Source organism: Anomaloglossus baeobatrachus, chromosome 5 (genome assembly GCF_048569485.1).
Source record: "Anomaloglossus baeobatrachus isolate aAnoBae1 chromosome 5, aAnoBae1.hap1, whole genome shotgun sequence".
NCBI classification, from domain to species: domain Eukaryota; kingdom Metazoa; phylum Chordata; class Amphibia; order Anura; family Aromobatidae; genus Anomaloglossus; species Anomaloglossus baeobatrachus.
Window position 1 is genome coordinate 118407788 of NC_134357.1, and position 21960 is coordinate 118429747.

The 21960-nt window shown below is 39.8% G+C and overlaps 1 protein-coding gene across 7 annotated transcripts in view; it reads right to left on the reverse strand.

Moving 5' to 3' along the window:
• The window catches only part of SORBS1 (sorbin and SH3 domain containing 1), a 583014-nt gene that overhangs the window by 25271 nt on the left and 535783 nt on the right, over positions 1 to 21960 (reverse strand). For 3 of the 7 annotated variants that reach the window (XM_075348810.1, XM_075348812.1, XM_075348813.1), the window contains 7 exons: positions 19307 to 19392; positions 13220 to 13387; positions 10972 to 11018; positions 5327 to 5441; positions 5121 to 5246; positions 4381 to 4575; positions 2839 to 3543 (listed from right to left, as the gene is read on the reverse strand). In XM_075348810.1, the coding sequence (XP_075204925.1) occupies positions 2839 to 3543; positions 4381 to 4575; positions 5121 to 5246; positions 5327 to 5441; positions 10972 to 11018; positions 13220 to 13387; positions 19307 to 19392 (1442 nt within the window). Of the gene's footprint in view, positions 1 to 2838; positions 3544 to 4380; positions 4576 to 5120; positions 5247 to 5326; positions 5442 to 10971; positions 11019 to 13219; positions 13388 to 19306; positions 19393 to 20346; positions 21793 to 21960 lie in introns of all 7 variants that reach the window. The other 4 variants (XM_075348815.1, XM_075348814.1, XM_075348811.1 and 1 more) reach the window with 2 other exon arrangements.

Here is a 21960-nt window from a genome sequence, read left to right on the forward strand (position 1 = left end):
GTTACAATTCCTAAATCTGAAAGTAAAGATTAGTGGTGTTATCTTTGCTTCTGTTGAGGGATAAAGGTTAAGAAATGAAGAAAAAATTCCAGCTTCTAAAATTCCAAAGGTTTATTCAAAAAAGTGAGCTGGATTTTCCCTTCTCTATTCCCATTCTTGGGATACACATTAAAGGCCCATACCATTAGGGTATGTTTCTAAGGGATCTTACTGCAGCAGAAAAAAATGCTGTGGACTTTGGCTGTGTTTTTGCATATTTCTACTTCTCACATGTCCAGTAATCATCCGTTGGAATGGATCCTACAGAGATCCGTTTTGAAAAAAGTTCTGCAAACACAACTTTTTTGCCCGTTGTTAAATAACAGATGTCTGACGGATCTGTTTTTTTATTAACATGTGAGTCTATGGAGAACGGATCCGTTAACAGATTGCTATTTAGTAATCTGTTATTCTTGAATTGTAACTGATATGTTTTTTTCTTACAGGATATGTTTCAAAGGGTAGATAAAATAGCAATCCATTAACAGATCCACTATTCATAGACTCCAATGTTAAAAAAAAACGGATCAGGCAGAAATCATTTTGCCATCAAATCTCTGCAGGATCCATTCTAATGGATAATTACAGGACATGTGAACTCAGCCTTAAAAGGTTCCTAAATTTCCACAAGCAAATTTTCTAAATAGATGTTGACCTGCAGTGCAAAAAGACCAAATTTGTTGCGGATTTTCCACAACGAGTTTTTACTTTAAAGCATATAGTTTTGACTAAAAGCATTATTGTGATAGCATGTCATTAAAAATGTAAAATGTTTGCTTTCTGTAGCCTCTATGTATCATTGTACACAACAGCCAACAGAATAAGTTGACAGTGAATTTGCTTTAATGCCAGGGCCTGTAGGCCTTATCTCTCTTTTCATATATAATCATGCAAAATTAGGTTGAGTTTTAATTGGGTCATAAATAATAAGCAAATTTGTTCAAGAGACCGGAGGCAAAGGGTGGGTGCACGCGATTAGGACATGCTGCATCCTGGATGTGAGGCCGCGAGGGCTCTACGCAGGAAACCGCAGCTACTCGTACCAACAATCAGGGTACTTTTCCTGTGGGGCATTGCGTGCTTTTCGCAGGAGACCGCAGTGGACTGTGCCCACGATCAGAGTTCAGGACGCTGTGGATTATAGCTCTATTGTCCCTGCAGAGAACACTGCGTCTCCACAGCATAAAATGACATTCTGCAGTCTGGATTGCCACGCTGCATATCAGTTTACGCTGCGGAGACAAGAAGCACAGTGGGCATTAGATTTCTATAAATCCCACCCCCTGTGCTTCTGCTGTATAACACAGTGTATCGGAGCAGCAAGGACACTCCTCATCCAAAACGTTGCAAACTGATCATGTGCACACACCCAAAGGGTTAGTAACTGCCATCAGAGTGCATCTCGGACAGATTCACCAAGAACTCATCCTGCAGCTGGATGTACGATGATAACTAGTGGCTGCAGAAGCCAAACAAACTAATATTTTTAAAGAAACAAAGCTATAAAAATTATTTTCAACCTTTCACTTATGTTCTTCTGCGGTAATTGTAGCTTGAGTCCTGCTGTCTCTAGATCCTGGCCATCAGAGATGACCAAAGGCGACCACATGTCATTGCTGCAAGCCAGGATATAGAAATTGCAGAGAGACCAGGCTAGTGTATACAGTGTGTTGTTTGGTTTGTTTGTTTTTAAACTCCATAGTGTTACTTACAGCAAGATGGGCTGCAGTGTGTACATCGCCCTGGCCAAAAACTAGTACTCTAGCAGGATACAGCTAAACCCCCACTAAAGTGGAAGCGTCACAGGTGCAGGAGGAGCAAATCACACACACACCTCCATGGAATGGAGGAGTGCGATTGCTAGATGATAAAACTGCACACTAGTGGCTTGCATAGAGCGCTGTTCACACATGCAGATAACACAGTCACAAACCAGCAGCCTATTAGGTGACGCCCATACTATTAGATAAGGCGAGCTGCCAAGCCGTACCCCACCTGTGTATCATGCAGGAACAGCCACTCTACAGTGCAAGGCCCAACAGAAAGGGGCTTGGCTATATCCTGTCCAAAAAAATATATCCTCCTCCTCTAAACTCCATAGTGGAAACCATTTTTTTCTAGAATTCCATGCAGATTGTAGGTCAAATTTGCAACAAACTCTTATAATTTGGGTTTCCCACGAAAAATGCAGCATTTTACTGTCCCAGCAAACCCAATGAGATGCTGAAGTCTCATGCACACATTGCTTATTTTCTCCTTCTAATCTACAGCAAGTCAATTATTTCAGCGTTTTTTGCAGCATTGTTCACCATACTGATAAATGGGAAAAAACGCATTAAAAAAACCACAGGCAATAATGTGTGTTTTTTAAGCAGCATTCTTGCTGCAAGAGACATGTTTTCGCAGGAAATGTTTACCGTGTGTACATACCCTTACAATGACTGTATAGGGTCAAAAGGGTCATAATGTGATTGGTCTTCTCATGAATTAATTTAGAATATTTATTCTGCTCAATTACATTAGAAATATAACTGCAAAAATTTAATTTTATAAGACATTTTCTAAAGTCATCAATGTGAATGGGCAATAACACAATACGAATACTAAAATTAGTTAGCAAGACACACGCGCATTGGTTTTTAATGTAATTACAATATACAGAGGCTGAAGTGAGAAATAGAAGGGTTAATAGAAAAGAATGAGTTTTATATAGCGAGTCATCAGTAGAGAACAACTTGCAAAGTCCTAAAACCTCACTCTGATGCATATGAGCTGAGAGCACACACATGCACCATGTACCTTAATGGGACTGCCCTGAGATCTTTTGCAGTCCTCCTGGACATCATTGACAACACTAAGACGTTTCGAACACAACTGGCTCTCGTCCGAGCAAGGAGCATTTGTTTTAGCCTCTAGTGCTGCACATCTGGTTGCACATGGTATTCTCTGGGGGTCTCTTATCTTATCATTTGATACTTTCCAATTGTCTTGATCACCATTTACTAGTGAAAGAACATTGCTCTTGGAAGGGTGCTGACTACGTAAAACATCAGTGAGCTCTGAAATTAAAATATCATGGGGTGCAGTCATCTGCACTGGAGAGCCTCCATAACTGGAAGCTGAGCCAGCAAACTTCTCATCACTGTGTGGAGAAACCACATAACTGATCCTAGTAGAAGACTGTGCTCTGGATGGGTATGTTGGCAATGAGGACAAGCCAGAATTTGGGGTGGATCTACCAGACACATTACAGTAATGGAGACTGACAGATGGTGTTAGAGACAATGTAGGGCTGGCAGCTGCTGATGGAGTTATGTAGTCTATGGTACAAAGCATGGCTTCAGGTAAAGGGGGAAGGGGTGGAGTTGAGGTATATCCGCTATTACGGGAAACACCCATTGTGAGGGAAATCCATTCAGATGTGATAGCCTGCACTTCTGGAGAGAAAGCTCTGCGAGAGATATGAGGTGGAGTAGTAGTTCGCGGTCGGGTATAGCTAGGACACTTAACAGAATAAAATGGAAAAACAAAAGAAGAAAACATAAAAAAAGTGGAAGAAAGTGATGAAAAAGGACAAATCAACATATCGCAAATTATCTATTTCACTTGCTTGTTTAGTGAGTGTTTGAATAGTCTAGAATCACTATAAGTCCTTGATGGGTATTTGGTGAGATTTTTACCTCCGTATTTGTAGCCCAAACCAGGAGTGGAACAATCAGAGGAAAAGTATAATAGGAACATGGGCACCACTTCTGTATCTTTCACCCACTCCTGGTTTTGGCATAGAAATACTGAGGGAAAACACAAAATACTCAATGTGTGCACATGGCCTAAATCAATGGATAAACTACGGTAAGAAAATGCTGCAATACCATATAAAGCCACCAGGTGGAACAGTGGCTTCTTTATTGCATTGTACAGGATAGCAAGAAAGTATTGGGGTCAAGGTCCTACTCTGGTAATACAGAGAAATATCTACTAGTGGGAAATAAATGATATAATGACCATTGGGATTCTACCTAGAATTGGCAAAGCCCCACATTACAAAGTTGGCAATCTGTACAAAGACTTAAAATGTATCCCTCCACAGAATTATTTGCTATTCTTCCAGAAAAGGCATGTACGCGGACCTATTTTAGGCCTAGAGAAGCCCAACTCAGACCTACTCTTGTTGCGTACACTCTATTGCGAGATCTGGTATGTACAAGTCTGCTTATAATGTTGGCTTATTTGTCGAAAATTTTACAAAATCAACAACTTTACACTTTTTGCGAATTTAACACTAGCATGAAGAACTGTAATATTCACATTGTAGATCATGTAGGATAGTGAGATACATACCTGGGGGGAAGCACTTGTGCTTCTATTTGGGGAATATGAAAATGGCAGATCCATATAATCAGGGGAATTTTTTACACGTGGCCTCTTGAGGACTTCTATGTAGGTTACGGGAAATATACCTTGACGGCTGGTACCGGATATTTTTCCTTCATACCAATTTTCATCTACTCTGCGGATCAATGTTATCCTTTCACCCTTGAAAATAAAGTTAAAATAGAATAAAATAGAATATCCTTTCAAGAATACTTTTATTTATTTTTTTAAGTAGAATAAGGGATGTCACCCTAATTCAGAAAATGCATAAAATCATTCGCTGATAGCATGAAGGCAATTCTCTCTTACTAATGAGAATATACAGGTGTATTATAAATTTCAGATACAACGCAGTACTTACCTAAATTTCCTGGATTTCATCGTTTTAATAAAGAATCAGATATCTTTTAACCCAAATAATTAGTATCCAATAGGATATAAAAAAGTAAAGTACATCAGTAGTTTAGGGAAATACTGTAGCTTGGTCATTATAAAAAGAGGTACGGAGTTAAAGACCAACTTTTTAATACTCTTATGGGGAGGGACAGGTATAGTGATATAGACAAAAATCAAATACATAAAAAAGGAAATTATGATCAATTCATCCATTTATCTTATATTTACCTTATACATATTTGAGATTCTATATGTTCATCCTATAAATATCAAGCTTGAAAGGTTTATCAAAAATAACTTTCTTTTGCTACCTTTTTAAATGACATTTCTACTGCAGTGTCTCCATTAAAGTTAAACTTGGCCACAGCGTCTCCATATTCCAGAACTTGCACCGGCGGTGGTTTCTGTGGCTGTGCTTTCTCGGTTTGTGGCAGTATCTAAAATTAAACAGTTTTGGTGTTAGCTACTGAGAAAGTCTAATGGCTTTTAATTGATAAGAGTAGTGAAATGACCATACCTCAATATAGGAAATGGGGAAGATTCCTGTCCTGCCATGATGCTCTCCTTCAAACCAGTTCTGATCTATTTGCTTGTAAATATAAACTATATCACCCTTCTGCAGTGGTAACTCCCTATAAATTTAGATGAAAAATGCTTTTAGTTCGTGAGCATAGAGAATGGAATTTATATTACATTTTTGTTTCTTATGTATGATACCCTTGTATACATCTAAAGAGAATGTATTTCAATGAAGTTTTTATGCTCAACATATTTTTAAGAATTTTGTTTCTTTTCACTATCTATTTAAAAAAAAATCATGAAATCTTGCAGATTTCACTCTGACCACTGAGCCTTATAATAGAGGACACTTTCTGTTCTGTAAAAATCACTTTTCAGTTGGCATCTCATTATCATCACAGGCAGGATTGAAAATAGAAACTAGAAATTAGAATTGAAAATAAAAACCCAGTCACACTAAACAACCTACCAGCGATCCCAACAATGATACAACCTGATAGGGATCGCTGGTAAGTTGCTAGGAGGTCGCTGGTGAGATGTCACACTAAGCGATGCTCCAGCGATCCCACCAGCAACCTGACCTGGCAGGGATCGCTGGAGCGTCGCTACACGTGGAAGCATGCTGCGCTTGGTAACTAAGGTAAATATTTGGTAACCAACCCGATATTTACCTTGGTTACCAGCGCACACCGCTTAGCGCTGGCTCCCTGCACACCTAGCCACAGTACACATCGGGTTAATTACCCGATGTGTACTCTGCTACATGTGCAGACAGCAAGAGCCGGCTTCTGCGGACGCTGGTAACCACGGTAAACATCGGGTAACCAAGAAGCCCTTACCTTGGTTACCCGATATTTACCTTCGTTACCAGCGTCCGCCGCTCTCACACTGCCAGTGCCGGCTCCCTGTTCCCTGCACACTTAGCCAGAGTACACATCGGGTTAATTACCCGATGTGTACTCCTGCTACGTGTGCAGAGAGCAGGGAGCCGGCACTGACAGCTGAGAGCGGCGGACGCTGGTAACGAAGGTAAATATCGGGTAACCAAGGTAAGGGCTTCTTGGTTACCCGATGTTTACCGTGGTTACCAGCGTCCGCAGAAGCCGGCTCCTGCTGCCTGCACATTTAGTTATTGCTCTGTCGCTGTCACACACAGCGATCTGTGCTTCACAGCGGGAGAGCAACAACTAAAAAATGGCCCAGGACATTCAGCAACAACCAGCGACCTCACAGCAGGGGCCAGGTTGTTGCTGGATGTCACACACAGCAACATCGCTAGCAACATCGCTGCTACGTCACAAAAGTTGTTCCTTAGCAGCGATGTTGCTAGCAATGTTGCTTAGTGTGACGTGGCCTTAACACCTATAGACAGATAACACAGGATCACACCATTCACAATAGGTCACAGTTCCCTTCCTCTCCCAATACTCACAGACCATGTCCTACAGCTTCTTATGGCTCATGTAGTTACTCTAAAGCATATACAGACATGGACAATATTGTTGTTACTGTCTGTTAAAGTGAACCACGGGCAGTTCTGGGTGCATATTTCTAATCCCTGCCTAACCGTCCCTGTATACACTAGCATAGATAAAGAGATCTTCATAAAAAGTATTTCTAAAGATCCTTTATAATATGCCAATGAGGTCAGCGACTAGTTGTAAGGGTGTTATTTCCCTTGGCTAGTCAGCCCCCTTAGCATGTTAGCACGCCTCTGTGGGCATTCTAACATGCTAATGAATGTGCAGTGTCAGAGGTATGGATGTTCTCATCGCTTTCTGCTGCCACCACGCCTGACGCTGGATATCAGCTCAGTGCGCATGATCAGAAGTCCCGGAGTTTCGGTCATGCGCCCTATGAAGCCGGGGATACACGTCTCAGCTTCAAACTGGTGTATAGTGCGTATGACTGGAAGTCTGGGAACATTCTATCATGTGCACTGAACCAAAATCCAGCGGTGGCATCAGAGGCGAGAGCGACCATGCCTCTGATGCGCGCGCATTCATTAGCATGTTAGCACGGCCACAGGGGCGTGCTTACATGCTAAGGGGGCTGACTAACCAAAGGAACTAACACCCTTGTGACTAGTCCCTGCGCTCATTAGCATATTATTAAGAATCTTTAGAAATACTTTTTCTAAAGATCTTTTTATTTATGCTACTAGATACAGGGACGGTTAGGCAGAGATTAGCAATATACACTCAGAACTGCTCGTGATTCTGGGTGCATATTGCACCTGACAAGTTCCCTTTAAATTGAGACAAACCCCCACAATGAATATTGAATAAGCTGAAACGGACAATTTTAAATTTATTGAACATCAATGAATAAAAATTAGACATTACTTCTGAATTCTGGTTTAAAAGTAAAGAAAAAAGTAAAGAAAATGGTCTTTAAACATTAAAAGGCAATATTGTAGCATACAGTAACATCTAAGGCGGGCTTTGCACACTACGACATCGCAGGTGCGATGTCGGTGGGGTCAAATTGAAAGTGACGCACATCCGGCATCGCATGCGACATCGCAGTGTGTAAAGCCTAGATGATACGATTAACGAGCGCAAAAGCGTCGTAATCGTATCATCGGTGCAGCGTCGGCGTAATCCATAATTACGCTGACGCGACGGTCCGATGTTGTTCCTCGCTCCTGCGGCAGCACACATCGCTGTGTGTGAAGTCGCAGGAGCGAGGAACATCTCCTTCCGGCATCACCGCGGCTTCCGTTGGTTATGCGGAAGGAAGGAGGTGGGCGGGATGTTTACATCCTGCTCATCTCCGCCCCTCCGCTCCTATTGGCCGCCTGCCGTGTGACGTCGCAGGGCAGGTGAGTGCATGTGAAGCCGGTGTAGCGATAATTTTCGCTACGCCAGCTTTCACAAGATATTGTACCTGCGACGGGGGCGGGGACTATCGCGTGCGACATCGCAGCATCGGCTTGCGATGTCGCAACGTGCAAAGCCCGCCTAAGGCTAGGTTCACATTTCCGTTGTTTTTCATCAGTCACATGCGTTGCTTGACGCTTGTGACTGATGCGTTGTACAACGGATGACAAGAATAAGAATTCATTGTCGGACTCCGTTGTAAAACGTGAGAGAGCGATCAGCTGATCGCTCTCATTAGCCGGTCGCCGGGTGATCAGCTGATCACTCACAGAAGCCGGGCGATCAGCTGATCGTACGGCCGCCGAGAGAGAGCATGCACAGCGAAATCAAAAGGATTCCGCTGCTCAAAAAACGTTACATGCTGCCTTCCTGCCATCCGACGGTCAGTCCTTCCACGACTGATTAGTCAGGCGGAGGATGCAACGCAGCGTCATCAGTCACAATCCGCCGTTCATACAAGTAAATGGGAACAACGGAATCCGCCAAACGGATTCCATTGTTTACCAGAGCCGCGAATTGTGACTGATACAAATTGACGGAAATGTGAACCTAGCCTAAGACTTTGGATTTTTAGAATTCTATTTTAAGGAGCTGTATCACAGCTACTACACACTAGTCTATATATCTCTTATCTATCCATCATCTATTTATCCATCTATCTTCTATCTACACACACACACACACACACACACACACCAGCCTGTAAACTCTTCAGCTTTAGAATCCTGTAATTAAGAGGCCTTTTGGTGACCAGCTAGTCAAATGACATGGTGTCACAAAGGTCCTTATGCAGTCTTGTCATCAGGATATAAATGCTGGGGCCACTAAAAGTGGGGACCCTGTGAAATTTCCAGGTTTGCTCTCCCTTCTCCTTAATGCCAGCCTTTCTCCTGTTCAGTTCTTTTAGACTCCTACAATTAAGGGACCTTTGGTCACATGACTGGTCACCAAAGATCCTTAAAAAAAAATCTTAACCTTGGAATACAACAGCAGAGGTCACTATGAGAGTGGGGGACCTGAAAAATTGTGCAGTTTGACATCCCTCAATGCCAGTCCTGACTGTGACTAGGGCTTATATTTCAATCATACTCCAAAAATCCTGTAAAATGATACAAGGGCTTATTTTTAGGGTAGGTCTTATTTTCAAAGGAAACACAGTAATATGCAATTGTACCTAACATACAGTCCGTACATTGATAAACTAATGATGTTAAATCAAATACCTATTAAAATTATTGGTGCTGTCTCATGAATAATGGTGATAATACTGAACACTAAAAGGCAATAATGTAGCATACAGTGAGTGCTATATCTAAGACTTTAGATTTTTAGAATTCTATTTTAACCCCTTCAGCCCCAGAGCATTTTCCGTTTTTGTTTTTTGCTCCCCTTCTTCCGAGAGCCGTTACTTTTTTATTTTACTGTCAATCTTGCCATATGAGGCTTGTTTTTTGCGGGACGAGTTGTACTTCTAAATGAAACCATAAGTTTTACCATATAGTGTAATAGAAAATAGCAAAACAATTCCAAGTGTGGAAAAACTGCAAAAAAAGTGTGATTGCACAACAGTTTTTGGGATGTTTTATTCACAGTGTTCACTACATGGTAAAACTGATGTGTCATTGTGATGCCTGAGGTCGGTGCGAGTTTGTAGACACTAAACATGTATACGTTTACTTGTATCTAAATTCACAAGCTTGTCCAATAAAAGTGGCGTACGTTTTACGCCATTTTCCAAAAACTGTAGCGTTCTCATGTTTTGGGATCTATGGCTCACTGATGGCTTATTTTTTGCGTCTCGAGCTGACATTTTTAAATGGTACCATTTTTGTGCAGATGCTACGTTTTGATCGCCTGTTATTGCATTTTGCGTAAAACTTGCGACGACCAAAAAACGTAATTTTGGAGTTTGGAATTTTTTTGCCGCTATACCATTTACCAGTCAGATTAATTGATTTTATATTTTGATAAGTCGGGCATTTCTGAACGTGGCGATTACCAAATGTGTATATTTTTTTATTTTTTTAACCCTTTAATTTTCAATGGGGTGAAAGGGGGTGATTTGAACTTTTAGGTTTTTTTTATTTTTAAAACTTTTTTTTTTTTACTAGTCCCCCTAGGGGGCTATATGGATCAACAATGCGATCGCTCTATCCTATCTGCTGATCACAGCTACAGAGTTGTAAACAGCAGATATGATCACTTTCTGATTCATTCGGCTCACACCTACTACGCACTTTTTGTAAATTAAAACTAATAAGCGATATTATGTGGACTTAAATAGACTGTAACAATACCATATGAAACAGCATTATATTATCTAATTTTTTGCCTTTCCAGACTTACAAAAAGATAACAGTACCCCATTAAATTTCTAGAGCTATTTATTCTCGACCTCCCAGTCGTGTGCATTTGCCAATTTACATACACACATTATATATATATTTCACTATGTATGTATATGTATGTATGTATATGTGTGTATGTGTATGTATGTAATATATATATATATATTACATACATACACATACACACATATACATACATACATATACATACATAGTGAAAACTATGTTTTGTATTCATTCTCCTATAACGTAACTAGGATAATGTGTTATCAGTAGAGGTCTTGTAACACGAATATGCCCTTATGTTCACATTTTCCTAACATTACCCCCAAAACAGATTTTCTGGCGGCCTCGCCTTGGCTTAGTCTTTGCACATCAGTTGGGAAGAACATACTTTTCCTTTTCATACTTACTTCAGAGACTGTGCTTTGAAGTCAAACTTTGCTCTTGCCTGTGTCATCTATAAAAAAGGATAAAATGGAAGCACACTGTAAATGTTATCATAGTGTACCAAACGATGGAAACCCACGGATGAAGACGATTTAGAGATTTAGAGTTGATTTAGTTGGAGTTCTTAAGAGACAGAAAGAATAATGTTTGAGAAAATTAGCTCTTCTTGAGACACCGCTCATAAAATATTGATGAATAATTATTTTTTTTAATGAAATATGGAGTAAATTGGATATTTTCGTTAGAGGTGCTGTTATGTTAATACGTTCAGGAGATAATTACCAGAAGAACTTGAGCAGGACAAAGCTTTCTTCTGTACAATTTACATAATAATGTGTACTTACATTCCCTAAATGCATTTCATGAAACTACTCGATAGGGTCTTGGAAATTCATGGCAGAATTAGATTTTGTCAAATTAAATCAAATACTGAAATAATGAAAGACTAGAATTTGTAAGTCTGTAAAAATCTAATTAATAATGTATAACAGATGAAAAATGACTGCAGTAATCTAATGATATGTCGGCATGTATAATTAATATAGCAGCTGTATGTTCTGTTATAAGCAATTAATATGGGATCATGATAAAAGGGGTCTTGGTCCTAGATTTTATTACAGACAATGAGACTTAAACTCCTATGTTCCTTCAAATACTGTACTCATGATTCTTGAGCAGCAAATGTCTCAGCGGTAATTTCCTCTTAGTAGAAAAAGGATCAGTGGCAATACGTTTTCATATTTTGTGTTGAGTTGATATTTGCTATAAAATTCTATTTACACCACATAGGTTTGGTGAATAAACCCATACACCACTTTTGGGCCCCATGAATATGAAATGAGGCAATTGGTCCAATTGTATGGTATACATGTACAAAGGAGCAGACAGAGATTGAAGAAGGCCCCTGTGCAAATCAAATATAGTATATGGACCCTTTGAGGTCCAATCGCTCATCACTATGCACAATTCCACCTGATTTGAAGGTGATAATAAACCTCCTTACCTCTTGGGAACCTGTGCAGCTGCACAAGATGCACCAATTATATGTCCATCCCTGTATAATGTGGCATGCTTTGGAGGTCTACATGGGGAATAACACCCAATGTATACATAAAACAGAGGAGGACATAATTTTCATCCTCTACAGTAAATTTTCGACTTTGTGCACAGTAAAGGCAGCCATTTTGAATGTTATATTTGACAATATACAAAAATTATGACATACAAGAGAAGGGAAAGCCAGTAAAGGGAATCTGTCAGCTGGTTTTTGCCATGTCATCTGAGAGCAGCATGATGTAGGCAAAAAAAAAATCCTGATTCCAATGATGTATCACTTAGATTACTGGGTGCAGCCATTCTGACACAATCAGAATTTTTAGATTCAGCCATCTATGAGAGGTGAGAGAGCCATCCCTGCCCATACCAGTCTCTCAATAGAGATTGTACATTGACAGTGAGGTGCCAATCAGAGGAGGGGGCGTGCAGGACTGCCATGTACATGACATTGTAGTCAGAGCAACTAGAAGTCCTGCTGCTTAAACAAACATAGCAAGTAAACAACAGATCAGACTTTGACAAGACAGGCATCACTGAATTCTATGTTTTAACCCTTGCAGCATGATGTCTTCAGCGTGTATAGCAAAAACCTGTTGACAGATTCCTTTTAAAGTTCCAACAGGGCTTCAGAATGGCTTCCTGCTCTGTGTACGAGGAAATAATTTAAAAAAATTGTTAAAAAAATTAATAAAAACACAATTTTTAAAAAAAAAAAAAACCAAATTCTTCCACACAAAATATTAAAACATATGACATTGAGCAATACAATACTTTAAAATACACACATATACATACATATATAAATCAGAGTTTTACACTTGATACTTGTTAGTTTGTTAGTATGTTATATGAAATTTAAAAAAAATAGAATTAGTAAAAGGAAAAAGAATGATTACGCTTCACGAGAAATAAATCATAATAACAAATAAGCAAATGATCTAATGAATTCATGCAGTGGGCACCATCTCCCAAGCTAACATGCTGCCATGTCAGAGTTATTATTGCACTTCTTCTACCACCCGAAGCTGGTGCAAAGCAAATAAATAAAGGAAAGCTGATGAATGGCAATTGCTAGGCTACTAATGATTGGCTATATTGAATGGAAGTGAATGAAACATATTGCTATGGGCCAAGCAGCGGTTATCAAGAACAGACCTCAGACCGAGATCTCCTCTTTGATGAATCGTCTACATTAAGGAGGTCTCCAAATCGTTCATTAGTGATAAACTGGTGATGAGATGGGACAATCCCAGTGTGCCTCCTAGCAGCAATATCAGCTTCTTCTTGCTCACGCTTAAGTCTTCGCTGATCCTCTAAAAGTTTCTAAGATAAAAATGCCATTATTGGGCTTGTGAGTAACCTGACTGTCAGCACAAATACGGGCAACAGAATGAGCAGAACAAGTTCAAACAATGAAGACAATGTTAAATTGGCTGTTTAAAGTGACACTGTCACTAACTCGTAGCTGCATTTCCTGCCAAAATATGCAATTTGCAGGAGATGCAGTAACAAACGAGATGGGTCCCATTGCCTCACCAACCGTACAGCACTCAAACTGCATCTGGATGGCTAATGGTGCATCTACGGTTGGCCAAATCTGCTGATGTCAACAGGCTCTGATGACAATCTAATGTGTATGGGGGGCCCCTGACTAGAGGATGAGAGGACCCGATCTTTAAAGTTTGGTGTCCGTACTGAACAAATATTTTACAAAAAAAATCAGTGATTGAGATAGGAGTTTGGATGCTTTACATATGCAAACCACTATTGTGAGCATTGCGGTGCTTGGGTACACTCAGTGCTCAGCCCAGTGCAAGTCATTTGCAGTCTCTGAATGGCTCATACTGGGGATAACAACAGCATTATCAAATGTATCGTGTACAAAAAAAAAATGAAAAACCCTCCTCCGGATGTGTTCTGATTATGGCTGGCTGTATGTAGGCGGAGACCAGAATTGCCGATCACTGACTTCTAATGGGGTTCAGATCCAGAACAGAACTTTATATAACGACCAACTGAACCCGCAGAACCCAAATGTCCAAAAGTCCACTCATCTCTACTCCTGACTCTTCCTCCACAGATGATGTAGGGGGGACATAGGAATTTGTCCTGTCAGATTTTGGAGTGCCAATACTTTTTGTTTTCGCCAAGGTAGACCGCCACCGGAGGAGTCTGGCAGTGGCAATCTCATAGAAAACACAGGAGCGCTTGGCAAAGCGAGTACTTCTGTGTATGGAGGCGTTGGGAGAGATGTACTGCCAGCCAAACAATTGGCAAAAAAAAATCATTCGGCTGACAGGTATCAATTGTGTATGGTACCCTTTAGTGACAGCGTCCCTTTAACAAGAAATAATTGTCACACTATTATTACTTGCTGTATATAAGAATGCATTAGAATAAAATAGTAACAGCTATTGTTTTATATAGTAATCACTACAGTCCTATATAGCTTACAAATTACTATTTTTTTTTAATTTTTGGACTATAAAACGCACTATCAGATAAGAAAAACATACCCAAGTTTTGAAAAAAGTAACATATAATTGGATTTTAACACAATTTACTTTATAAGAGTCTCATAGTCCAAAACTACAGCAATATTCCCACTAAAAAAAGTACAGTATCTGTGCAGGCGAAGGTATTCTGTGCCATACACTTATTATAATCTTCACTGCTCACTGCTTGTGAAGTTACAAGTGTTTTTTCTTGTTTGGATAGGGTTCAAAGGTTGATTTCAAACCTCGAAAACATTTAATGTCTTTCAAGACTATTGGATAATCATTGCATTTTATATCAAACCTTTAAAAAAGATTCTCCACCTAAATGTATTTTTATAACAATCTGATTAAGTTGAATAGCACAATCCTCACAAAAACTATTCCTCATTCCAACCTAGACTGAATTCAGTAAGGCACAAGGCGGCTTTACAGTATGACACCATTATCCTTTATTACTACTTAAGTAATTGGCTTTTATAAAAAATAAATACATGAAGGACTTGTGCGCACACTGCGTTTTTTGGTGCAGTTTGGTGCCCAAATCTGCATGTCTATCCTTATGCCAGCAAAGTCAATGAGAATTCTGAATTGCTGTGCGCACGTCGCTTCTTTTTTCTTTGTAGTTTTGTATGCAGAAAAAAAGAAGCAGCATGATAATTGTCGGTGCGTTTTTTTCCTGTATTTTGTAGCCCTTCCGGCCACCAAAAAAAAAAAAAAAAAAAGCACCAAAAACGCATGCATTTTTCTGCTGGAAGGTGCAGTTTTTGGTGCAGAAAATTTATGCAATTAAAATCTCGGCGTGCGCACATAGCCTTAGGTGGATAATGTCCTAAACAAAAGCAATTTTTTTACAACTGCATGAGTCAGTTCCATAAATAACTCTTCTTTTTAACTAACGCCTACCTAAGTTGTTTGACTACCTGGATAAACTTTTCTCAGCATACTTTCAGCACACGGCTTAGTGAGGTGAACCGAACATACTGAAATTATAAGATTAAGGTCTCTAAACGAATAATGAATGGCTCAGAAGATGTGGAAATTACATGCTCTCATATTATGGACATTTTCTGAGCCCACGGGCATATCCGAGTCCCGCGCACGTCTCCGCATGTTGCCATACAGGCTCCGTTGGTTGTTCCAAGCAAGCAATTGTTCTCCACTAGAAGTAATCTAAGGAACTTTATTTCTAACAAATAAAATCCTACATATAGTATTCGAATATATAAAAATTAGAGGAAAATGGAGGAGGAGATCTGCTCGCCACACAAAACATTCACAATGACAAACATTTTCCCAATATAAATTACATTTTCACCAGCTTCTTAAGAGTGATTGTAAAATTAAGGAGAGGAATATTATTCTAAAAATAATAATCAATATATAATTGCCTTCACATCTGACACTATATAAAATGAGGCATTTCATACAATAAGGCTACGCTCCCCCGATCAGGATCTGTTGAAGTTTTGATGTTGCAGAATTTCCGCACCTTAGTTTACTTGCATTTTTATCACATTTTTGAGGTTGCATTTTTTTTAATCTCTGTTTGGTGGGTCATCCTTTAAATAAACCAGTTTTTGTTTTAAACTTCCCTATATTGACCTCATTAGGTGCGGATTACATGCGTTATTGATATGTTTCCGCCAGGTAAATGCACCAAAAACGTAAGTGCGCTTTTTACCTGTGGAATTTCCACAACTAATGCAAGTCTATTGGGAACTTCTGCAAAGACGACACAGCGCATCCGCAAGAGAAGGTCAGTTTATGGAGTGTAAAAGACGCACAGTGGACAAGAGATTTCTATAAATCCCACCCACTTTGCTGGTACTGTAAAAAAAAAAAAAAAAAGAGTTGCTGACATAGAAAAATACACAGGGTTAGCGAACGTAGCATTTGTCACTGCAGAAATTTCTGCAGCGATTTGAACAGCACACGTGCGCTTCAAATCGCTGCAGAAAGAGTCCGTAATGGAAAAAAAAAAAGCTGATTTCATGCGCTCTGAGTGCAGCCCCTCCCATAGACAGAGTGGAGGCTGCATGCAGAGCGCAGGAAAGAAGTGACATGTCACTTCTTAGAACGCAGCGCTGCGCTCTAATATGCCACGTGCGCACGTCTCCTGCATAATCTTCATAGTTTATGCTGGGGACGCAGGACGCATGCAGTTACGCTGCGGTGCAGATCGCAGCGTAACTGCATGCAAATACGCAACGTGCGCACATAGCCTTAAACTTATCATGGGCACGTACCCAAGTAATAAATAATTCCTGCAAGTGAACTACTTATTAAGAAGCAGCCAAATACATTTGGGAAGCTGTTCGGCATTAGGCTTTGCCCCTAGTAGACAGGCGATCGAGAGCGAAAAAGATGACGCTGAATAGGAATGTCAAATGTCCCACATGCATTAAGTAATGTTTTAAAACAAGGACTACATAGACCCGACAATAGTTTTTACTTTTCATTTGGGCAATACTTAATTTCTCCATCAAACTACTGTCCTGTAGTGTCAAGTGATGGCCCTTCCATAGTCATCTGCTACATTGACGAGTACGAGAAACAAAACTACACATTGGTGTTAAGTGTTTATTCCCCAAATCTTAATGTTTTCTTCTGTTACATACATAATTAATCAACCTATTTTTAAATCTGCACTGACTAAAATAATGGAGAGCGCAAATAGGTTCTGATCAGGTTAAAAAGTGAGGTACAATCTGAAAAAGCACTCACAAGTCAGGGTTGTGAAAGGCACAACCCCTCTGTAAGCCTGAAGAGATAATGGCGGCTGCCGCAGTACCCACGTGGAAATTCTTAATATGGATAAAGTGAACGGGTATAAAACCGCGCTGCCACCAAAATAGATAAATTGCTGAGTTTATTTGTTACAGGTCGCGCATTTCTGGGAGCTACATCCCCTTCATCAGGACCAAAGAAATACAACATATGCTGAAGATCCCACTGATACAAGCTGCATTTGTACCTAATGACTCTGTCTAATTAATGATTAACAGATGGACCTATGACCCAGTCTAATATGACGTACTCATAACCCTGACAACTCAGCTATTCTAAGCACAGCTTTACTATGCATGCAAGGAAGAGCATGATCATACTCTAAATTTCCCCATGAAATATCATTGAAATGTGGAGTTTGTAAATAGTAATGGAAATTGGTCAAATAGTGTGTCAAATACGTTCAAAACTAACAAGGGTCACCTCATCCATATTAATAAAAATTGACCATGTTGAGATCTATATATCTCTATCTGGATGCACTGGAAAGCAGAGGGTGGGGCCTGCAGCACCGAATAGCAGTGTGCTGCTGGGAAATGTAGTTTTAGCAGATATCAATAGGGTTGCTCACTCAGTTCTCTGAAGCTAGACTCAAACTGGGTCTGAAGGCTAAGAAAAAATAAACACATATACAAGAAAAAAAAAACCTTTATGTTGGACTTGTAGTATATATTAACGATAGTCATGCAGATACTGTGCTTTATAGAAAATATAGTCATTGTGGGAATATCTTGGTAGAATATGGGCGAACGCTATCTTAAAAATGTGAACCTGTTTCTATGTCAACAATGTTGACTTGATGAAAGGAACATGACATGTGAAGAACCACTTGATTTGGGTTAATCATTAAAATCTGCAATACAGATACTTCTATTATGTACAGGGAAGGAATACTTCAAGAAGTTAACACTTTTCGACAGGAACAGGATATTTAAATGTACTCAGTATCCTTCAGATGAACAAGCTTTTAGTCAAACCCCCTTACTGATATATACTCCAAGTTTGGCCAAGCTCGCACGCAGTCTCAATAGGGAGAGGAGAGCGGTATAGCTTCCCTTATAACAAAAGGATCAGCCATTACAAATTCAACAGGTCTGATCCTTCTTTTCTCCAATGTAAGGCTAATTTCACACATCAGTTTTTGGCATCAGGCACAATCCGGCTTGTGCCTGATGCAACGGATCCGGCGCAGAATATGCAAAAACTGATGTGCTGGATCCTTTTTTTTGACGGTTCCAATATACCTGTTCCATCAAAAAACGGATGCGGCGCATCCGTTTTTTGCATCCCATTTGTCCGTTTTTTTTGCTGGATCCGTTTTTTTCAATACATTGGAGCATGCTCAATTTACAAAAATGGATCCGGCGGCCGCATTTGTTTTTTACCGCATTACGCCGGATCCGGCGTCCATAGGCATCCATTTTAAAACACGCCGCATCGCGATGCGTTTTTTTGCTGGACAAGAAAACGTTACGTTACAAGATACGTTCCCTTCGGCCGCCGCTTTAGGCAATTATGACGGATCCGGCAAAAGCCGGATTCAACGCAAGGCCATCAGGCACAATCCGGTGCTAATACAAATCAATGGGGATAAAACGGATCCGGCGCCAGATCAGTTTTACCCGTTTTTTTCCGGATTGTGCCTGATGGAAAAAAACTGATGTGTGAAATTAGCCTAATCTGTCACTGGTGAGTTGGAAGCCCCCCACAAACATAAGATTGTCAGATGGTCCAGCCAAAACAGATGAATTGGCTTTACCACTAATGTTCATGGTCAATTTAACAGGTCTTCAAGTCTGCAAACTGTACAGTAATATAAAGTATCTTTATAATTTTAGTTTAACATAAGACCTAAACATAAAAGTAACTTCATGCTATAAAAGTATCATATCAGCCTCATGCATCTGATATATAGAAGCAACAATGTCAAGACTTTTATTTTTTATAAAAGTAATACCTCTTTGCTGTCATAACGCCGGCGCACCAATTCTTCAGGGTGATCCATGTATTCTAGTGGTGTAAAATGTCTTGGAGATTCTGAATCTACTTAAACAACAAACAAACAAAATAAAAAAAAAATTCCTTAATTAGTGAAATAAAATGTAAAAATTGGGGGCACACAGAAAAAGCACACAGGACAGTCTAAAGCCATTTCTAAATTACTATAATCACTGCAACCAAACTCTTTAGAATGCCTGTTTGTGATCCCGCTGACATTAAAAAAAAAAAAACAAAAAACAAAAAAAAAAAACAGTATGAGAAGTATTAATTGCTACTAGACAGAAATTGGACAGAACATTTATGAAGCAGTTTCGAACAGGACAAAACTGAATCTAGCAATGAGATGTGAAATGGATAAAATTGGCTTTAGCAAATATTAATCCAGGTGTTCTAAAATGATTGTTAAATAGACAAATATATGTTCCGTCTATAGAGGGGTTCAGAATCTTATCTAAAGGCTGTTCGATGGTCAAAATTAATTTCAGCACTGGTCCAAAACCAAATTTAAACTAAAATTTTGGATCTGAGTTGAAAATAGAATTTATATACAGCTACTTTTAATAAGAGGCTGTATTATATTGGACATTTTGTAAAATAAAACCTTGAGCAAGGGCCTCTATATAAAGAATCTGTAAACTGCTAAGAAGACTGGTGTACCTACACTTCAGTGCAGTCCTAAGTGAGACAGCAATAAAAAATTTTGGGTGATGTTTAAAGTTATACATCGCTACTGCAAGCTAGAGGTCACTACTGGGTTTGTAGCCAAAGAAGGCTTTGTAGTGATCTGATATGTATCCAAGGCTGAATACATGAAGGACGTTATGTTTCTTTATGCATTGCACTTAGGAAAAGAATCCATGTACATGTCAGCTCAGAAGGAACACAGACTGGAAGCACAGATGTGGATTCAAGAAGAAATGAAGGTGGATGACAGGTAGAGATGGTCGGTCACACAGATGAAGCGCCACATATTGCCAAGATGCAGAAAAACTCCACCTCCAGTGACTGCTCCACCATCACTCGGCTGATTGTTGTTTGAATCCAAATCGTAACATAGAGGAAATGAGACAATATCTCCATTATTTAGAGAGTCAACACAACCATGTTCTAGATTAGCATTATCGTGATCAAAATTGTTAACGTTTAGACAGTTCAGTCTCTCCACGATGTCAAACGAAGACTGCCGTGTTGGAAGACCAGGCTTTTCTTCCACTCTTGAAGGCTTAAGTAAGTGATCTGTATGGCTTTCCTTTGATGGCTCAGTGACGTCACAGTTCTTTTCCGAGGTATTTGAAGACTTTATTGGACTGTCCTGTAGTGGCTTTTTTAATTTGAAAGGAAGTGGGCTTATTAAATATATATTCCTCTGAATGAGCTGCCGGTCAGACTGTGCTGGGACTTTTGAGTTCTTGGCCATTTTCTGCTCATGCCTCCGAATAGTGGTAAACCTTGTGTAGGAAGCAGGGCAGGAACTCTTGCAGGTGTTCAATTTGTATTTTTGGGATGGTTTAATGGTACTGTTGCAACTGTCATTGGAAGTGTTAGAAAGATGGTCAGTTTCATCTGTGCACACAGAAAGCGTATCAACTAAAGCAATGTCACTAAGGTCAGAACTCATCTCTTCTACATTACTACTAGGGGTGGAGGTTTTGTGTAAAGGCAACTGCATATTTGTGTCTTCAGTTTTTGTCATTGGACTCTCCAGAAGGGACTCCACAGAGCAAGCGGCCGTTATTCCCGCTCTTGACTGTGAAGGAGTAGGTGAGACACTCGGTCCATTGGATAGATCTAAGGAAGGCATTGATCGGGACCTTTGTATTAGTTGCTCAAAGGCAGTTACACGTGAAGATACCGTATGCTTGGGGACATGTTCGGATCCTTCAATTCCATATTTTAGAAAGGCTCCATGCTTTCCTTCCTTTTCAAAGTGGTTAGTAATGTCTCTGACGTTGGAGCAAGACATTGCATTCTGCAGTGAAGATCTATTTATATGGTGCATATCTTTATACATTATGTTGAATTCTGTGCCACCTGACTTGAGATTGGACATAAATGAACATTTTGTAGAGTTCATGGTGTATTCCTGCAGGCTCATAGCGCTGCCTGACTTTACCTTATAGTCTTTGTAGGATTTCCCCAGCATATTATCCATACTTCGTTCAGCCAGCATTCTGCTGGTTTGTTTGTTTTCAAATGATGCCAAAGGATCAAGCAAGTTCTCACAGCTCTGTGCCTTCTGCTGGGGCAGAGACGAACTCTGCTTGTGCCGGTGAGGCTCCTGGACTGCAGCTATAGGTTTGAATCTGGATGGTAGAATTTCACCAATGCAAGCTTTTGCAGCAGACAATGAGGACTTCTGCTTATATAAGTTGCCTAACGAATTACTACCTCTAAATGTTCGCTTATTTAAAGAGGAATGAGAAAATACATGAGCATTCCCACCTGCTGGGTCCATATGCAAGCATGAAGAACAGAATAAAGGCACCATATTAAGATTTGCAATCATTATAGGAGACTTAAGCATCGTTATACAGTTACTAGTTGTATCAAGAAAACGGATTTCATGCAGTACTAACATTAGTACAAGGCAAACCTTGGTGGATCCCAGAT